The sequence below is a fragment of the Megalobrama amblycephala genome, linkage group LG4 (genome assembly GCF_018812025.1).
Source record: "Megalobrama amblycephala isolate DHTTF-2021 linkage group LG4, ASM1881202v1, whole genome shotgun sequence".
NCBI classification, from domain to species: domain Eukaryota; kingdom Metazoa; phylum Chordata; class Actinopteri; order Cypriniformes; family Xenocyprididae; genus Megalobrama; species Megalobrama amblycephala.
In genome coordinates, this window is record NC_063047.1 from 21,896,643 (window position 1) to 21,915,516 (window position 18,874).

At 38.6% G+C, this 18,874-nt stretch overlaps 1 protein-coding gene across 18 annotated transcripts in view; it reads right to left on the reverse strand.

Annotated features, from left to right (window-relative positions):
• Nucleotides 1-18,874, reverse strand: part of ncor1 (nuclear receptor corepressor 1) — a 101,079-nt gene that overhangs the window by 9,264 nt on the left and 72,941 nt on the right. For 15 of the 18 annotated variants that reach the window (XM_048188300.1, XM_048188297.1, XM_048188313.1 and 12 more), the window contains 15 exons: nt 16,480-16,644; nt 10,981-11,141; nt 10,643-10,763; nt 10,372-10,467; nt 10,097-10,182; nt 9,843-10,011; nt 9,357-9,476; nt 9,163-9,243; nt 8,655-8,881; nt 8,137-8,467; nt 7,781-8,011; nt 6,896-7,096; nt 6,017-6,166; nt 1,338-1,505; nt 1,077-1,218 (listed from right to left, as the gene is read on the reverse strand). In XM_048188300.1, the coding sequence (XP_048044257.1) occupies nt 1,077-1,218; nt 1,338-1,505; nt 6,017-6,166; nt 6,896-7,096; nt 7,781-8,011; nt 8,137-8,467; nt 8,655-8,881; nt 9,163-9,243; nt 9,357-9,476; nt 9,843-10,011; nt 10,097-10,182; nt 10,372-10,467; nt 10,643-10,763; nt 10,981-11,141; nt 16,480-16,644 (2,449 nt within the window). The remainder of the gene's footprint in view (nt 1-1,076; nt 1,219-1,337; nt 1,506-6,016; nt 6,167-6,895; nt 7,097-7,780; nt 8,012-8,136; nt 8,468-8,654; nt 8,882-9,162; nt 9,244-9,356; nt 9,477-9,842; nt 10,012-10,096; nt 10,183-10,371; nt 10,468-10,642; nt 10,764-10,980; nt 11,142-16,479; nt 16,645-18,874) is intronic. The other 3 variants (XM_048188296.1, XM_048188314.1, XM_048188307.1) reach the window with 2 other exon arrangements.

The window sequence follows — 18,874 nt, forward strand, 5'->3', positions numbered from 1 at the left end:
AATAAATAAATCAAGCCCAGAGGTGGCATATGCAAAAAGAAAAAATAGGCTCAATAACAGAACCCTGTGATAACCCACAAGGAACGGGTGCCGATGATGAAAATGCACCAAGCTTTACTGAAAATTATCTGTTCTCTAGATTAGAAATAAACCCCTTTAAAACAGACCCATGCATCCCAACAAAATGTGATAAGTGTTTTATAAGAATCACATGGTCTACTGTGCTCAAGTCCAGTTAAATCAGGGCTGCAGCTACTTGGAACTCTGATTATGCGAAGGTCATTCACGACTTTTAAAGGTGCAGTGTTTAAATTTTAGCAGCATGTAGCAGTGAGGTTGTGAATTGCCCAGTCCACGACTCACCCCTCCCTTTCGACGCACAGAGAAGCTACGGTGACCAACAAAGGATAAAGATGTCGTTGTCTGAGACAGCAGAGCCAGGCAAGCAATGAAGTTTCTTCTTACTTCTAACAAAGAACGATCTCTGCTTCTAATAAACCGAAGACTACTACTACTACTTTGTGTGTATTCAATGCAGTGATGATGCAAGCTGCCTCTAAAAACAATGAAGAACAACAACAACATAGTGACTAAACGAGCTCTGTAGAGCAGTTTAACCATTTAGGGCTTCTGTAGAAACATGCTGGCGCAAAAAGGCGACTTAATATGTAAGGGGACCAGCGGTGTAATAAAGTAATAAAAACATAACGGTTCATTATGCAAGGTCTTTATACACCACTGAAAACATAGTTATGTATATTATATTGCATTTCTGTCAATAGATCCTCCTAAAATGTACACAATGAACCTTTAAAAAAAAATGCAGATTTCTGTGCTGTAACCCACCCTAAAACCTGATCAAAATTTATCTTAAACCTCATTCTTCCCTAAAAACGACATTAACTGTGCAGAAACCATCTTTTCTAAAATTTTTAATATGTAAGGTAGCTTTGAATTGGGCAGATAGTTCTTGAATTCTACAATAAAAGTTAATATAATACAAAAAGTTAATGTGTGCATACTAAATTTTAGTAATTAATTTATTAGGCTGATGTCATGAATAGTGTATTGCTCACATGAGTGGTGTAATAACGCTCTTAGAGTTGGTGCCCTGGAAGATGCTCGGCCGCTGCTGGAGGACGCCCTCCTGTGTTCGCACAGAGGGTGAGGTGGAGCGCAGGAAACTACGGCTGCCTGGTCGGCCAGGCTGCTCAGGACCTGCAACATAAACAGTGGTAAGTCCTGGAAACAGTCAGAATAGCTCAGTTTGTTATTGATGGAAAAAAATGGATCATTATTGGTGCAATAATTTCCTTCTGTGCGTCAATTAGTTTTACCTCCACGCATATATTCTACAGCAGCACGTTCCCGTTCTCTCTGATCTCTCTCTCTTTCTCGATCTCTCTCTCTTTCCCTCTCTCTCTCGCGTTCCTTCTCTCTCTGATTCTCTCTCTCCCTCTCTCTCTCCACAATGGCTGCAGTGGCACTATGATGGGCAGGATGTCCTGTAGGGAGTGAAGAACAGGCAACACACAAAAACAAACATTGGGGTTACAATAAAAAGGGCCCTTTACATTTGCTGTAGTTGGATGGGGCCAGCTGGGTTACTGTTAGGAATAGCAGAAAGATTTCAATGATGCAAAATGATTGTGAGGATAAATAAATGTATATGAATAACGTTGGCATTATCTATTCCAGTGGTTCCCAAACTTTTTAGAGTGAACTGAAGTACCCCTTGAGGCATTTAACATCCTTCTGCATACGCCCTCTCTTCCACTTACATGCAGTCACACCTTTTCCATTAAAGGGTTAGTCCACTTTTAAACAAACTTTTCCTGATAATTTACTCACCCTCATGTCATCCAAGATGTCCATGTCTTTCTTTTTTCAGTCGAAAAGAAATTAAAGTTTTTGATGAAAACATTCCAGGATTTTTCTCCTTATAGTAGACTTCAATGGGCACCAAACAGTTGAAGGTCAAAATTAGTTTCACTGCAGCTTCAAATTGTTCTACATGATCCCAGATAAGAAATAAGGGTCTTATCTAGAGAAACATTTTCTGAAAAAAATTGAAAATTATATAAGTTTTAACCTGCCCTCCACAGGTCAAAGTTTAAACTAATTTTTATATGCAATATGCTAGTTCAATAGTATATAACAATTAGTTCAGACTTTGACCTGAGGAGGGCAGTAATACGCTTAGCAGTGTCTACACTGCCGGAATTCTAATAGAGGAGAAGAAGAAGAGAGCTAGTTCAAGATGAGCATTTAAGGTTAAAACTTATATAATTTTAAATTTTTTTCAGAAAATGAGCGATGGTTTCTCTAGATAAGACCCTTATTTCTCATCTGGGATCGTGTAGAACAATTTGAAGCTGCAGTGAAACTAATTTTGACCTTCAACCGTCTGGAGTCCATTGAAGTCTACTATAAGGAGAAAAATCCTGGAATGTTTTCATCAAAAACTTAAATGTTTTTCGACTGAAGAAAGAAAGACATGGACATCTTGGATGACATGGGGGTGAGTAAATTATCAGGAAAAGTTTATTTAAAAGTGGACTAATCCTTTAAGGGACAATATTTGCCCCCTTAAAGTGATTTTCAGGTGCATTTTTTCTAACACTATTAAATGTGTTGTTTGTCAAATTATGAAATTCTTAATTTAATTATTAATATAATAAATAAAGCAATAAAGTATCAATCAAAACAATTTCAATAAAAATTAAATCAGTATCAACAAAAGCCATTTTGTACTGCATCTAGATGTACTTACACAGTTAATCCTGTTCAGAAGAGGCCTGAACAATTACAGTGGCATAAATAATGTTATGAGATAATGTTTTAAATAAAAAAAAAAAAACATTTTCAATTGAGAAAAACGAAGTGATACTTTTAAATATTAAACTAAAACCACCAGTAGGTGGCGGCAAGATACTGTCTTAATGAGTGATTCATTCATTCATTCATTCATGAAGCAAGTGGCTGTATTTATGAATAGGTCACTGAATAATTGACTCTCCCAATTTGTTCAAAGTCATAGCTTTGTTCACTAATGAAACACCGCTGTGTGTTGGAGACACAACAATTCTGCAATGGCTTTCATTAGAACTATTTTGTTGAAAAATACTGACAACACTGTATTTACAATGTATGTCTCTTAATATTATCTCTTTGTTTGTAACTGTTGTTATATTCCGGAAAAAAAATAATATAATATAAATAGTATAATATATGATCAACATTAAAAACAAGAAGAACTCACACAGGGAACTGAAGAGAGTTTGCTTAATTCGATCTCTACACATAGTCTGTGTCTATATTTCTTCTTTATGCTAGTAAGTGCTAAATCCCCACTTTTATAAAAGGTACATCGTCAAGATTGGCAATAAAGTAGAGCTAAGACAGCATTTTCTGCATGTAACATATCATATACACTCTGAATACACTCTGACGCACATATGCAGTCAGTATTGACCGCAAAAGATGAATTTAAATGGATGTCATATATTTTACTTTTTATGCCACTACCATTTTCCTGTTTTTACACTAGATGCAGCATTTTTCCTGTTAGAAATACATGCTCAGTTTTAATGTTATTTTAAGGTGGGGTAATATTGAATGAATGGCAAAACTCAGCATTTTGTTCACGTATCCCCTCTGTCACCTCCCGTACCCCAGTTTGGGAACCACTGATCTATTTAATACACTTCTTTGACCCATTAAATACACATTAGCAAGTATTTTATTCCTTTTCCACTGAAATAGTGCTGGTTCCTGTGGGTGGGGGGAATGGCAACAAGAGAAACAATGACATAACTAACAATATACAGTAACTACAAAACCTGCTCACAAATAAACATGCTTCATCATTGTCTTTGTTTAAAAGTCTTAGAAGAATAAAGCTGCCATTTTCTGTGTTGGAAGTGCCAGCAAAAGTGGGACGGGTACTAGCACCTTGACTGTAAAAAAAAAAAAAAAAGGGGGGTATTCGTGAAGAGAGGGAAAAAACAAAACAAAATCAAAAAACAAAAAAAAACAACAACTCAAGCTTGATTTATTTTTTAAAAGAAAAACAGGTATTTGTATGTACTGTATGCACTCCTGTACAAGATTCGAACTGTATGTAAAGACAGTACACAGAATGATGCTAAAAGATCAGCACAGTTAACAGTGTTGTAGCACAACACAGACAGACAGGAGCCATGAAACAGTTCTGAAAGCATATTGACACAGAGAGCAATTGTCTAGCAATTACTTTTTGTTATTAGGTTCGCTGTGTAAATAGACGTTTAGAATCTTAACAATCTAAACTTTAGATTGTTAAGGTCTACTCACCTCAAGACCACCTGCATTCCCAAGACAAGATTTAAACATGACACTACTGAGCCGAGGCCGACATTTGCCTACACTGCATGCACAGGTGGATCTCAGGGGAGGTAGACGTAGGCAAGTACTTGCAACAATTGGAAGCTTGGGACTTTCGTTGCCTTATTAATTCCAAATAATATCCTACATATTTCTTCATGCATCTTAAGATACAATCTATTCTAGAACATTTCATGCAGACAGACAATGATACCAGCAGTTCTCTTCGTTCTTTGTTAAATAATGTTAAATAAGCTCAACCTAACCAAAACCACTGGAAGGCAAGCCTGCAACCATTAGCCAAAAAAGTGTAATAGCTAATGCTAACGCTCCGGCTCTGGCGGTAAGCAGGGAAGGAGTTTTGAACGTCGGGCACTGATGTCACTTCCATTACACAATAGGATGAGAGGTGCCGCACGTGATTAAGATAGCCGTTACGCTTTTTCCAATGGTAAGAGATACAGACCTTCTCATCTCCCTATAATATACAATCTCTGACCTAACCCCTCAAAATGGTACAGAATGTGTTAGCACCTACAGAATTCAGCAGGAAGCCTGCTAAATTCATTACACTGATCTGATACCAAGCTCCAACCCAAGCGGGTATGTGTCCAAAACTTTGACAAGTGCCTCAGACATGGGTCAGATGTGATATTAGTAGTCTCTGATCCTGTGCGATTCTGAATAAATGTGCTCATACTGAATGGACCTGAGAAGACCTAAATGCTTTTAAAGTATGCCAGCTTCTCATTATTCAAAAGAAATGTCCTTTTCATTTGACATGCAACAAAGCTGAGCAAGTTTTTTTTTTTTTTTTTTTTTTTACTTAGAATTGATCACCTAAGTGAAAAAACTGTACTGTTGCCAGACATCGATTACAAAAAATCATCTAAATGCAGCTGATGCCAGCAACAAAAATTAAATAAACTGTATATTTTCAATTTTTGAGAATCCATTAAAAACATTCTCCCACATTTTTGACAAAGTATAGGCTACATTATCTGGCAACATGATATAAAAACATAAAAACTTAGCTAATGTAAACATTGAAAGATGAATTTCAGGAAGATGGGCAAACCTTTAAATCTACACCTGCCATGGCGTTTCTTACTTGTCATCTCTGTCATTTTGGTCTGTTTTACCCAGCTGAAAAAGTAAACACACACCTGGGGGATACAGGGCTGTAGGCTGTACAGGCTGCACTACTTTTAACATTTAGGTCCAGATGGGTAAAAAAAAAAAAAAATTGGAATTGGAATTGGGTCAGCTGGACTCAGGACTAATTTTATCGAGTCTGTCTGGTGCTGAGTTTTTTTTTTTTTTTTTTAATTATGATTCGAGATCAGGTACAGATTTTAGAACGTTTTTTGTATTATTACATAGTCATCACAATAAATTCAGACTAACTCACAAATCAGGTGAAATGTACTTCCTTCTACCATGACACTGTAGATTTAGTAGTAGCGCACTGCCACCATAGCAATGTAGAAAATGGCTTTAAGTTAGTTGTAATTGGAAGAAAGCTCTTGATTAAAACAGCAAAACTGATCTCAGAGCAGCAGCGAAGGGCGAGTTTCTAAAGCACCACCACCACCAGGACTGGAAGGGGAAGTTCAGGTGTTGGATAGGAGAGGAGGGGTGGGATCCTCACCTGGAGATATGGAGGCAGGGTTGAATGCCCTAGGAGGGAAAGGGGTCTGAGGTCCAGGGATGTAGGAGATGCGGTCCAGGGAGGGGGAAACTGTCCCCCCAGGGTGAGGTAACAGGATGGTAGGTGGCATCTGGGCTAGATCAATTATTCCTTTTACAGACAGAAGCAAAGGGCCAGAGGGTGAGCATCCACAACTAATCAGCTTCAACTTTACTTAAAAAGCCAACACCCTCTAATGATCTTCTAGGGACATCTAATGACTAACACACTAGAAGAATTTAAAAATTTGAATGAGCTCAATAATAATGTATCAAAGGATTTCAATGACATAAAAATAACAGGATAGGTCAGGGCTGAAAGCTGTTTTCCACAAGCTTTTTAATCTAAGCAAATCAAAATCAGAACTAGCAACATGAAGCAATGTATTTTGGAAATTTAGACAGCCGTACATGCTAAGGGTCTGAGGGTTAAACTCCTTCAGCTTGAATCCGCTCTATTATTATGAAACTTCCCATCATTATAAGCAAAATAATGTCACCTCAGACCCAGGTCAACTTCTAACATGTAACCTTGTTCCTGGAGATGTTACAATAGGATGCAGAGTGAACATATGTAACTAGAAAAAAAGTGGGCCTCTTAATAGGAGGGTCTAGAGGACATCTAAGGAACAGCCCCAGCCCTGGATTTTACAATCGAATTGAACTCAATGAATTGACAGCGTACAAATAGAATTTGTTTAAGGGTCATTTGCTTCTGATGGTCTGGAAAAGGTTGCCACTAGTTCACACAAACACAAAATCTACAGACTACATTCTTCCTTTGATCCCGTCATTCACTGTCACAAACACACAAACGCTCTTAGACAATCATGCCCCTTACCTCTAGCTGGTGGGTATGGGATGGCAATGGACGGTTCACGTGGCGACAGTCCCCTCGCAACATCAGGGCGCGGTATGACCTGCATCTGCTGCGAGGTGATGTAATCGTTCAGAATGGTTTGCCGAGTGTTCTCCATGGTGTACAGCTGGTAAGTGTTGGGGTAACCGGTCGGTGACGGTTGCCGTGGGAACATGTACGCTGCTGAGATATACAGAGGAAAACAAGGACGAGAGGTGAAAAGACAGCTGTTCTTGTCTTGACGTCAATGGTGCAGATTTGCCACAGTAGAGTCGAGCAGGAAATGCTATTACCTAATGCATGAGAGCAGGTTGAAAAACCAAAACATGATGTTTACCAATGAGATAGGAGTAGTGCTTTTAAGAGAGAGCCATTACTTAGAACAATCAATTAATTTTGTGTGTGACGCATGAACTGTTTTTCCTGCAGACCTGTTTGTAAGTAGCATGGTTTCAGAACAGAACTAATTCATAATTCATTAATTTTCCAGACCTAGGCAAAGCGTAGCCACATTCTGAGTCTGATTAAGTAATGCATTTCAGAATGGGGTTACATCTTAGTCCAGGGATCAGATTTACAAAACAACTATGGTTGTACAATGTTTTGTATTATGTAAAATACATTTTAAAAGTGGCATGACATTAAAATGTTTGACATTCTGAATGAAATGTATATGATCTTAATGTGAACGATACATCTTTGAATGTTTAATTTTTTTTGGCCTTGCAATTTTTAATCAAAATATCATAACTGGATTATCCGATGAAGACAAAAGACTTCTCTCTGGTGACCTATGCCGGACTTCTCGAATCTAATTTGTTTTCATGACTCTGGTCCCTGGAAAGATCCCATTATGCCTTAAATTACCTGGGTCCAGGACTCTGTGGTGAAAGGCGATGCTGTGGTCCAGGTGTGGTGGCAGGTGAGTCCGGTACACCTCTCCAGGTACCACAGGTCTGTGGTGGGGGTCAAAGGGGCTGTGAGAGCCAAGAGGGTCAGCCCCAGACACAGGTGACTTAGCAGGAATACTGTCCCTCTGGGTTGGGGTCAGTGCGCTCTTTCTCTCGTGAGAAGCTGGTTTACCTGTTGTCATACTTCCTATTTGAGAAAAAAAGATCAGTATGATGACCTGTGAAACTGACTGCTAGATGCAAGTTATAGAAGCAATAAAACATTTTGGGGGAAATAAAAAGGAGACAAAATGAGAGATGAGGCATTCATACCCTCTTGCCCTCGCAGTAGGGGTGATCCTCTGGATATGGAGGTGCTGGTGTACGTAGGGGTTCTGCGTGCATTGCTGTCGTCATACATGCCTGGACTGAGCTGAGCTTTTCCCGCCTCTGTGTGTGTGGAGCGCAGGACAGATGTAGAGTTTACAACAGAAGTGTGCCGTACGCGCTCGGACGCCTTTACATCTTCGTACTTGGCCCTCTCTCGCTCGGCCGCCTCAATGGCAGAGTGTGAGATCTTCACTGGACTTGTGATCAGAGATTTAACATTGTGCTTGATGGCTGACGGGTTCACAGTACTGCTCTCGTACTTCAGAGGAATACCCTGCGTTAATGGGGGCAAAAAGCGATGCATGGTGAGAAAATTAGAGGGAGATGAAGAGAAATTGTTCTTAGAAGACATTCAAAGCCATCTTCCTTTTGACTGATCTGAATGTGATTTGAATGTGACTTGAATGTTCTTCATAAATATATTTCAGTGCGTGAAACAATAACAACTTCAAATCTTGTACCTGAGTAATGGATCCTTCCAGAACAGGAGTTTTGCGACTATCTTGGGTCTCCTTGCGTGGGATCTCATGAATTGAACGGCCCATCTCCTTTATGGTGTTCACTCCCTCGTATGGTTTACCTTTCGTGATGCCTCCCTCGAAAGAGCGTATGGGTGGGCTTTCCCTCTTGATCTGTTTACCGTATTTGGAGGCCTCATCATATACTTCAGCAGAGGCTCTTGGAGTTCCTGAAACACAGGGAGAGAAGATGTAGAAATTTCCTTAAATCTTGTAAAAAAAAAAATAAAATAAAAATAATAATAAAAAAAAGAATTATTAATACTAATGAAAAGTTTTCTAATGTATGTGGTTCTTTTAGCTTTCCGAAATATTTGGCATTTAAAACAAAAGCCTAAGTAGGACCTGCATTACTGTTTGAAATGATTTACAATCCTTCATATTAAAACAACTAGTCTTTAACTTTAATGACATTTTCAAGATTGAAGGAAGTGTGGTGGGTCCGCATTACCTTGCATGATGGATCCTGCGAGTATGGATCGATCCTTTGACTCGTGTGGACTTTCTCTAGGCAATGCTCTGCTGATCAATCCTGGCAGAGAAAAACGTCTTTAAAAACCTTCTCCACTGGCAAGCATACTCACTTCTTCAACGCTTTTGTGCTTCACCCTTCTCAGAGAAAGTGCATTAAAAACCACAACTAACCTTCATAAGGTGCCGTCTCACGTGCTGGGTGTCCACGGGACCCCTCCATGATGTCATATGTGCGCTTGAGATCATGCCCCATCCGTGGGCTTCTAGTGCCCTCTCTAGGGTTCTTAATAGCTGTGGAAACAAAGAGAGATGGATATTTAATTATTATAAAATGAACTAAAAATATCAATTGGCCATTTCAAAAAGAGTCCTGAAAAGCTCTGGCTGTGGCACACCATAAAATAGAAACTCTTGTTGTACAGCTAGCAAACATGTCATTTAGCCCTTGAAATTAACTGACTCCACTTGTGCTGCGGTATGACTAAGGGCCAGGCATAATAACATAAAAATGATCACTTTATAACTATAATTTTAGCTTTTTGACAATATTCAAAATAACAGAAAACACAAAAGAATATAAAAATCATTTGTCATCTCAAATATAACGTGAATATTAAATATCACCCAGTCCTACTGGGAAGCAGATTTGGCTCTGACCGTCAAAAGAGAGGATGTGTCCTTTTTGGCCTTCGTAGATGACGTGAGCTTTAGAATAAGCTTCGGCTCGGCTCTTCTCTGGGCCGCTCAGGTCCTCCGTGGCCAGTTTAGCAATAGTGCCTTTCAAGAGATCCGCTGCTACATTGGACTGAGTCAGGGCAGGGGTGCCCTATAAAGAGCAACAGTGAGAAATACTACACAACTATAAATGAAAATTAAACAAATACTCCACTGAGGCCTATAATAAAAGGTACCTGTGTAATTGAGCCACCTCTAAAGGTCACGCCCTCTGGGCCTTTTCCAGGTGGCCCTCTCATGTCCTGAATCTGTATGGGTCCTCCTGAAAGCAGAAGAGAGAAAGAAAAACACTGGTTAGTGTTTGAGTCTGTAGTCAAATGTTCTGGAGCTGCTTCTCTTTCACATTCATGACAGGGGTGGGGGAAAAACACTCTCAAATGGTAAGATTATTTACTTTTGAGGATTAACTCTCGATTTTAGTCATTTTATTGTAGATTTTAAGTCAACTCACCTCTGACCACTCCCTCATACTGAGCTCTGGATAAGAGACCCTCTGCCTGAGCGCTCTGACCACGTGGAGAACACTCCTCCTGCTTAATATATGACACTAAACACACACACAAACACAATCAGGTGTTTAGAGTACATATTTCATAGGCCACATGAGGTTTTCATAACGAAACTCGACCACAGAAAGTACGATTTGAAAGACTAGTTAAGCTGAGCTTGACTGCAGTATAAAAGTGTATTTTTACTCTCTGAATCTCTCATTTGCCTCTCACCAGGTTTGGCAGGGTCCTGCTGTCTTGGCAAGCCGAGTGAGATTGATCCTCCTGTGGTCTTGACTACCTCCGGTACGTACACTGCGTGCGTTTGAGATGGAAGGTATGTTCCTGGCGTTCCCTGAAGGGCATGGGCGGAAGAAGACACAAGTCAGAATGGAATACCAAGAAAACTACTGATCCTCTGCCTTGATCCCATTATATGTCGGAAGCTTTTAAACTCAGCAGAAGCACCACAAGTCTTAAATAACAACCAACAGCCTGTATGAGCTGAATAAACAAATAAGGAAGCACTATCATATATTTGTTACAGAGAGAAAAACAACGAAAACTCTTACCTGTGAAATGGAGCCCCCCTGAATGAAGGAGGGCTTGTCTGTTGGTTTGGAGGTGGGAATGAGGGGCGGAGGAGACGGAATGTTGGCCGGTCTGTGGCGAGAGAACGTCATGCGGACATCTGAAAGATTCTGAACTGCCTGGTTTGGTGCCGGCTGAAGAACTGTGGGAATAAAAGGGTAATAGAATGGGATGAAAAGAGGCGGGCAAAAGATAATCGCTCTTTATCTTCACATAGTTGACAAAAACCGTTCACTCTAAAGCCAGAAGTTTACTTCAGTTTTTACATGTGCGCTACAATGTGTGTACAGTGTATGTGATCAATTTAATCACTATCACAGTATGCACATACTGTAACTGCATATTTTTCATAACCACGCATACTCTGTAGGCTCAGTTTGTACAAGCACCTTTTATTTTCTTCACTAAATTAGTTTTTCCACAAGATGTCAAAACTGCCCTGGCCCATTGATTCACAGTCGAAAAAGAAATAGACGAGACAACAACAAACTACTGGAGATCCCAATAAAGACACAACAGCACTGAGTGAATCATTTGCGCGAGTCGGCGCAGACCACAGAGCGTATTCGGAATTCAGAATTCAGTATTTTAGAGCGATATGGAGATCAAATATCATAAATGGTTAGACATCCTCTGCGTTATAAACAGCAATGGTGAGTCAAAAAGATAAGCTATGCATGCACTAACATAAATTACATGCTTTTCAAATTACATTATCAGCTTTACTCAAAATTATGACAAAATTATGTTTTGCTGTAGTAACATTAAAGGGGGGGTATAATCTTATTTAATGTATTCTGACTTATTTACACTGTTATAGAGTTGGTTTCTCTGCTAAACATGGCCAAAGTTTCAAAACATGAGTTGGACGTATGACTGAGTATTTCTGTTCCAAATGTTCTCTTCCAAATCGTCACAGGATTCTGATTTTTTCCCCCCAAGTATTGGCATGAGTGACGTACAATAAATGGAGGCGGAATTCCTTGTACGGGCACTTCTCCCGGAAGGGCGTGCGTGCACACGTTGCTTCCCAAAGAACCCAGGGTTCGGTGGAGCTGAGAGAGTAGTGCTCTCGCATTACATTGATGCGCTCTCGTTATTTGTTATTAAAATTACCATAGGGACTGATAGTTGCAATCACTTTTTTATTGGTTAAAATGAATGGAGAATATCTCGTGTTTTTCCGTGGCTGCTCGAGCCCTCAGGATCGGCGCTTATGGTTTTATAAACAAGGCCCAGTTCTACACTGGATTTACAGATCGTTTGAAACTGAAAGATGGAGCGGTCACAGCGGTAATGATCCCAGTCATAAGTCAGAACCACAGGTGGTGAGTAAAACTGTTGGCAATAGGCGCCTAAGTGCATATAAGGTAAACAATATGAACATACTCGTGACTCTAGCTCCACTTACAGGGCACGCCTCCAGGCGCTCGGCTGTTTTCGGAAATACTCGGTACAGCGTATGTATCTTTTATAAATATGATTAAACTAAAGACTTTTCGGCAATATGAAGGATGCTATACTACTCTATAGGTACTCAAGATTAACATGAGATTGGCAGAAACTGTGTGTGATACCCTCCCTTTAAATCTAAAGGGGAATTAATATGAATTTTTAATATAACTATGGCTGTAACAAGCATTCGAATGTGGCTTTTTCAAGCTGTGATGTAAACTAAATGTCCCGCTCGATATGTCCCGCCCTGACTTCCTGTTTCAGTGGAAATTACATAAAAACATTGAATAATACTGTTTCAAAGCACTTCCATAGGACTTTAGGGCTTATTATACTAATAAATAGTTCCGTTCCTGGCTTTTGATTGGTTAAAACAGTGTTAAAGTCAAGGTAAAGTCACAGTAACAGCTATGACATCAAACACCTGTTCATCGTATCACTGCAGAGCTCTCAAAGCATATTGTTATTTCTGTTGCATAGCAACATTCTGTTAGGTCAGTGATCTAGAAGGAAGCCACTTAATAAATTTGCTTAATAGATATATATTACATAATACATAGTATAAAATCAATAAGTCACTTAAGGTTGTGCTGTGTTTGAACTGCACTGAGCGTCGTGCCTAACAATGGACCTTTAGTCGTGACTATTGACAATACAGCACGGCCTCTCTTACTTTATTGCTTAAATGTAGACTCAAGATCAAAATTTCTGACCTACTACACATAAAGCACCAAACATCTGCAGGACCAGCACAAGACCTTTCACAAAACTGACCAGCTTAATATATAAATCTAAAAAAATAACACTCAAAAATTTGCCATAAGTGCAAAAAAAGAGCTGCTTAAAAGAAAGCTGACCCAAATGCAGAGAGCCTCGAACTAAACCCTGAATAAAGCCTGACAAAGAAACAGCCCAGAGTCTAATCTGAAGCTCTTAGCACAGGAGGAATGAAGTCTCCCTTTACCGCTGCTCATTCGTGACTCACAGCGCTACTAAAAGCACTTCTTTCCTTTTCACTTCCCAGACAGCCCAGCCTCTCACTCATCTCTTTTGAAATATTGAGTCGTGAACCCTCCCGTCTCCTGCGGTGTAAAAAGCATGAGTCTTTTAACCAGAGCTGAAATGGTCTTTGCGGTTCTTTAGTGCAGGGTGTGATGTTCTCATGCTGTAATAGCTTATCTGTTGCAATTGTATGTTTCAGGATGATTCTTATGCACAAATAAGAACACTTCAGATCTAACATTACAGAAGCCTAGATCTTTACATGGTTCATCCTCTCGTTCAGAGCTAGTGTTTTAATCCTTGTATCAGGCTGGCCATGTGATTAACTGGGGAATGCAGAAGAAAAGTGAAAGATAGATCAAAAGTGACAGACTCTTACATTGTCCAAAAATATTGTTTTAAGTAAATACTGTTCTTTTGAACTTGCAAATAAATATTTCACACAAAAATATTAAGCAGCACAACTGTTTTCAATACTGATAATAACAAGAACTGCTGATCACCAAATCAGTCAAATCATCATCATTAGAATGATTTCAGAAGGGTCACATGACACTGAATACATTTTAAAAATGTATTGAAATAGAATACGGTGATTTTAAATTGTAATGATATTTCACACAATTTTACTGTAATTTTGATCAAATAAAAATGAAGCCTTGGTGAGCATAATGAGAGTTATTTCATATTTTTTAATTCTTTCATTTACATTTATTTGTTAAATAAAATAATACTTTTAAATAATATATTTTTAAGTTGTTTGCTATTCTTAGAGACTAAAGTAAGTACCAGTATATGTGATATCCAGTTGCATCAACAGTAGTGTTCATGTTATTGATGTAGCATGCATGTAGGACACAGAGAGAAAGTTTTGTTTACCAGGTCAATAATGCAAACATCAATCATTCCACTCAATCTAGGTCCTCATAGGAGAGGTCACTGAAGCCTGAAGTCTCGTGCCAAAGTTCATCATGAAACCTTATCATTGTTTCCACACATCATCACCATATAAACCTGCATGAACAACAGTCCTACTAGAACATTTTGTTTACTTGACGTACACTGTATTTTTTTCTCTCCCCAATAGAAATGTCCAGTGTGTTCTATAAGTGTTTGTCTCCATGAGAACGGTTTCCAGGTTGTAAGGGTAGGGCTGATAAGGGAATCAGTCACATGGGCTGAGCCTCGTGAGAGCTTCAAGGTTTACTTCAGGAAGAAACTCGCTGACCTGACTAATAAAAGCCATGTATCTTACAAACAAATGTGAGTTCCTCTAAGGAAAAGCAGAGTCTGGTTCTTTATCAGTCTGCTAGCGACACACTGTCAGGTTACAGGCTCCAGACAAGGGTGCTAATGACTGAAAATCCAACTTGTGTACCTGTCTATATGCAGGTCTAAAACACTGAAGCAAAAATACTTCACATAGCATGAACATGTATGACTTAATGAAAGTGACAGATACTTTTAACTGCAAAGTCAAAATCTTTAGGTCCAAACTAGACAGATTCGAAAGGGCTCTCAACAATTAGCCCAAAGGCCATCAATGAAGTCCACATCTCTATTAGCTTTGTTTGACTCATACATAGTAAACTGTAAACTGATAAAACACAGTAAACTGATGAAAATGTGACAGTAAAGATTTATAATTGTTAAAAAAGATTTCTATTTCAAATAAATGCTGCTCGTTTAAACTTTCTATTCATCAAAGAATCTTGGAAAAAATGTAATGGATGCTAAAAATTCGGCTTTGCCATCACATGAATAAATTTCATTTTAAAATATATTGAAATACAACACAGTAATTTGAAAATTGTAATAATATTTCACAATATTACAATTTTTATTTACTGTATTTTCGATCAGCCTTGGTGAGCATAAGAGACAAAGACTGAGATCGTATATGAAGTTTTCTTAAAGGTGCCCTCGAATGAAAAATTGAATTTATCTTGGCATAGTCAAATAACAAGAGTTCAGTACATGGAAATGACATACAGTGAGTCTCAAACTCCATTGTTTCCTCCTCCTTATATAAATCTCATTTGTTTAAACGACCTCCGAAGAACAGGCGAATCTCAACATAACACCGACTGTTACGTAACAGTCGGGGTGTACGCCCCAATATTTGCATATGCCAGCCATGTTCCCAACACTATGAAAGGAAAGGCATTAGACAAGGGCAGCCAGTAACGTCTGGATCTGCACAGGTGAATCAACAGACTAGGTAACCAAGCAAGAACAATAGCGAAAAATGGCAGATGGAGCAATAATAACTGACATGATTCATGATATCATGATATTTTTAGTGATATTTGTAAATTGTTTTTCTAAATGTTTCGTTAGCATGTTGCTAATGTACTGTTAAATGTGGTTAAAGTTACCATCGTTTCTTACTGTATTCACGGAGACAAGAGCCGTCGCTATTTTCATTTTTAAACGTGCAGTCTGTATAATTCATAAACACAACTTCATTCTTTATAAATATCTCCAACAGTGTAGCATTAGCCGTTAGCCACGGATCACAGCCTCAAATTCATTCAGAATCAAATGTAAACAATATAACAGTATACAATACTCACATAATCCGACGCATGTATGCCGCATGCATGACGAACACTTTGTAAAGATCCATTTGAGAGTTATATTAGCTGTGTAAACTTTGTTTATGCTGTTAAAGGCAAGCGCAAGCTCCGTGGGCGTGGAGCACGAGAATTAAAGGGCCAGCAGCCCTGAATCGGCTCATTTATAATGATGCCCCAAAATAGGCAGTTAAAATCTATTTTGAGCTGAAACTTCACAGACACATTCAGGGGACACCTTAGACTTATGTTACATCTTTTTAAAAAAAGTTCTAGGGCACCTTTAATAAGGCATTAAGGCGATTTATATCGCTCATGGTGCTTACATCAATGAGGTCAGACTATCGTTCTTACACTCCAATTATACTCTCAATATCTGCCTGAACAAAAACAAGATGCAGGTTTCTAAAAAATTGTGCATGGATACAGGGTGAAAGGACCGCTTACCTGGAGGTACACTATACCGGGTGGCGTTACTGCCGTCGGGCTGGGGTGAGGCTTTGCTAGGCTCCCGAGGAGAGAGTCTGTATGGAGAGCCTGGTCTGCCCACTCCACCATGAGATTCCTGCTCCATCAGCTTCAGATCATATGGCATGTAAGCGAATGTCTTACCTGGGGACAGGACATAGACGAAAGGCTATCAGATACTCACAGACATCAAGCAGACAGGCGAAAACAGAATGACAAGTGCACATTCTAATAGCAGTACTCTCTATTAGTGATCATGAAAACATCTTATTCAAACCATACTCAAAGTCCACCATACATTAATCAAAGGTAAAGATATAGAAAGGCTAATTCAGTGCTATCACTGTAAATGCTCTGGCAAGTGAAATGTCAATGCAGGTTTTTAGAGCTACAGTCTGCCATTCTGTGAGAAAGAGGTCAAGGAAAACTTGGTGTTTCTAATGGATATCTCTACAAGAGAGTGACCTAATGTTCCTTTTGGTTGGCTGCTTCTGTCTGGCTCTATCAAAAACAGCACTGTGTTTCTTAGCTGAGAAGAGCAAAGCCCACTGTCTCTCTCCCGCGCATTCGACACCCTTCAAAAATCTGTTTTGGAGACCCATTATAAAACAGTTGAAGAGGAGGAGGAAAAACAGAAAAAAAAAAACATCTGTCTTTGCCGTTACTGTCTTTGCTCAAACTTCTTGGCATGTAAAATCCGAGCGAGAGTGCATGGGAGGATAGAACAGAGGCACTACAGGCACATCACAATCTTTTTGTTATGCAGCGGTCCATCTGCTTGTCTTTCTGTCTGTTTGTCTCAGGGGTGTTTCTGTAACCTCAATTTTATATTGTTCATTGCTCTCTTCCCCTCAGAGACAGCTTTTTTGGTCAAGAGTTTTCCTAAACAAAAAGTGACAAATGTTCTTGGATGGGATTAGTTCTATATTTGGGAGGATGGGCAATGTCAAAATTACCAAAGCTCCTCTGAGATTTTAATTCCAAACTGGCCATGCCAGTAAGTTTTCTGAACATTAATATTATACTGTCTTTTACCTTCTATAAAACAAAGAAATAATCAGAGGTAAAAGCAATCATTAGCAAATTCACGTTTGTTAGAGTTGCAAGAAATGGAGGGGATTTTAATGGATTTTATACCTTACTGTGAAAAATTAATTCATGCACTTTTTATTTTTAAAAACTGTTTTGACCGTGTAACTAACCAAAATGTCACAAATGGATTTTCCAATAAAAATGACAGACGTTACTCTAGTGCTGTATGCTAGACTTCACCAACGATTTTGTTTGCTTAAACCCTGCCCACACTCACAATAATACAATTTTGTGCTTTTGTAGGCTATTCATACGTTAATGTGAGTATTTTTGGAAGACACGCTGTGAGAACTAAGCCTTGAATTTACCTCAGAGTAATGTGATGTGATGCATGGCTTGATCCAGCAGAGGATATCATTTCTGACAAATCATTCATTTTTTTCATACTTACATTAGTTATGTTATTTTTACATAAACGTGTACACATTTTCTAGTTGGGCTTTTCCCAAACTATATTGCCAGACTAAAAAGTGTGAAATCATGTTGATATATGAAATATATAAGCAACCTTTCACCGCATCTAAACGTTGTATGACACAATGTTTTTATGCTCTGTAATATAAAAAAAATCAACACAATATACAAGTAATAGTGTTAACACGTTTAACATGATGAATGTTACAGTCTAAGAATATTTAGACCAGTGTTTACTGTGAAATACTGTGTTTGCGAATATCTGCTCAAACTTGGATGTTTATGAATGTGCAAAACAATAAAAATATAAAATGTTTTGTGCATCACTAACTATAAAAAGAATGTTTTTGTTATGACTGGGCAATATTACACTACTAGTGATTGATTGCTAATGTAATAACTTTTTTTTTTTTTTTTTTTAGTGACCAAGATTCTCTACAAATTGTTTTTTCTTGAGAGCGCTACACCATGCTGTTAGTGTTGTAGTACTCAACACTAGTCTCAAGACCATTTTTTGAAGGTCTTGGTCTTGTTTCTGCCTTGACCACATTTGTATTTTTGTACACATTTGTACACATTGCACAACTTGTTTCGGTCTCAGGCTAAGCCGACTCAGAATTTGATTTCAATCAAGACTACAACTGAAGGGATACAGTATCAATAAATTGCAGGTGCATTGTCTGATTTATTTGTTAACATCATTAATGTGATTGGATGTAAAACTTTCTGCTTCAAATGCAATCAATAATTTACTTTACTTGATTTATTTTGTTAATGTTGTTCCGGTCAGTAATTAATGGGGGATTGTCAAAAATGTCACCAAAATGAATACAAATGCCTGCAAAATTCAAGATATGATCGCAAAAAA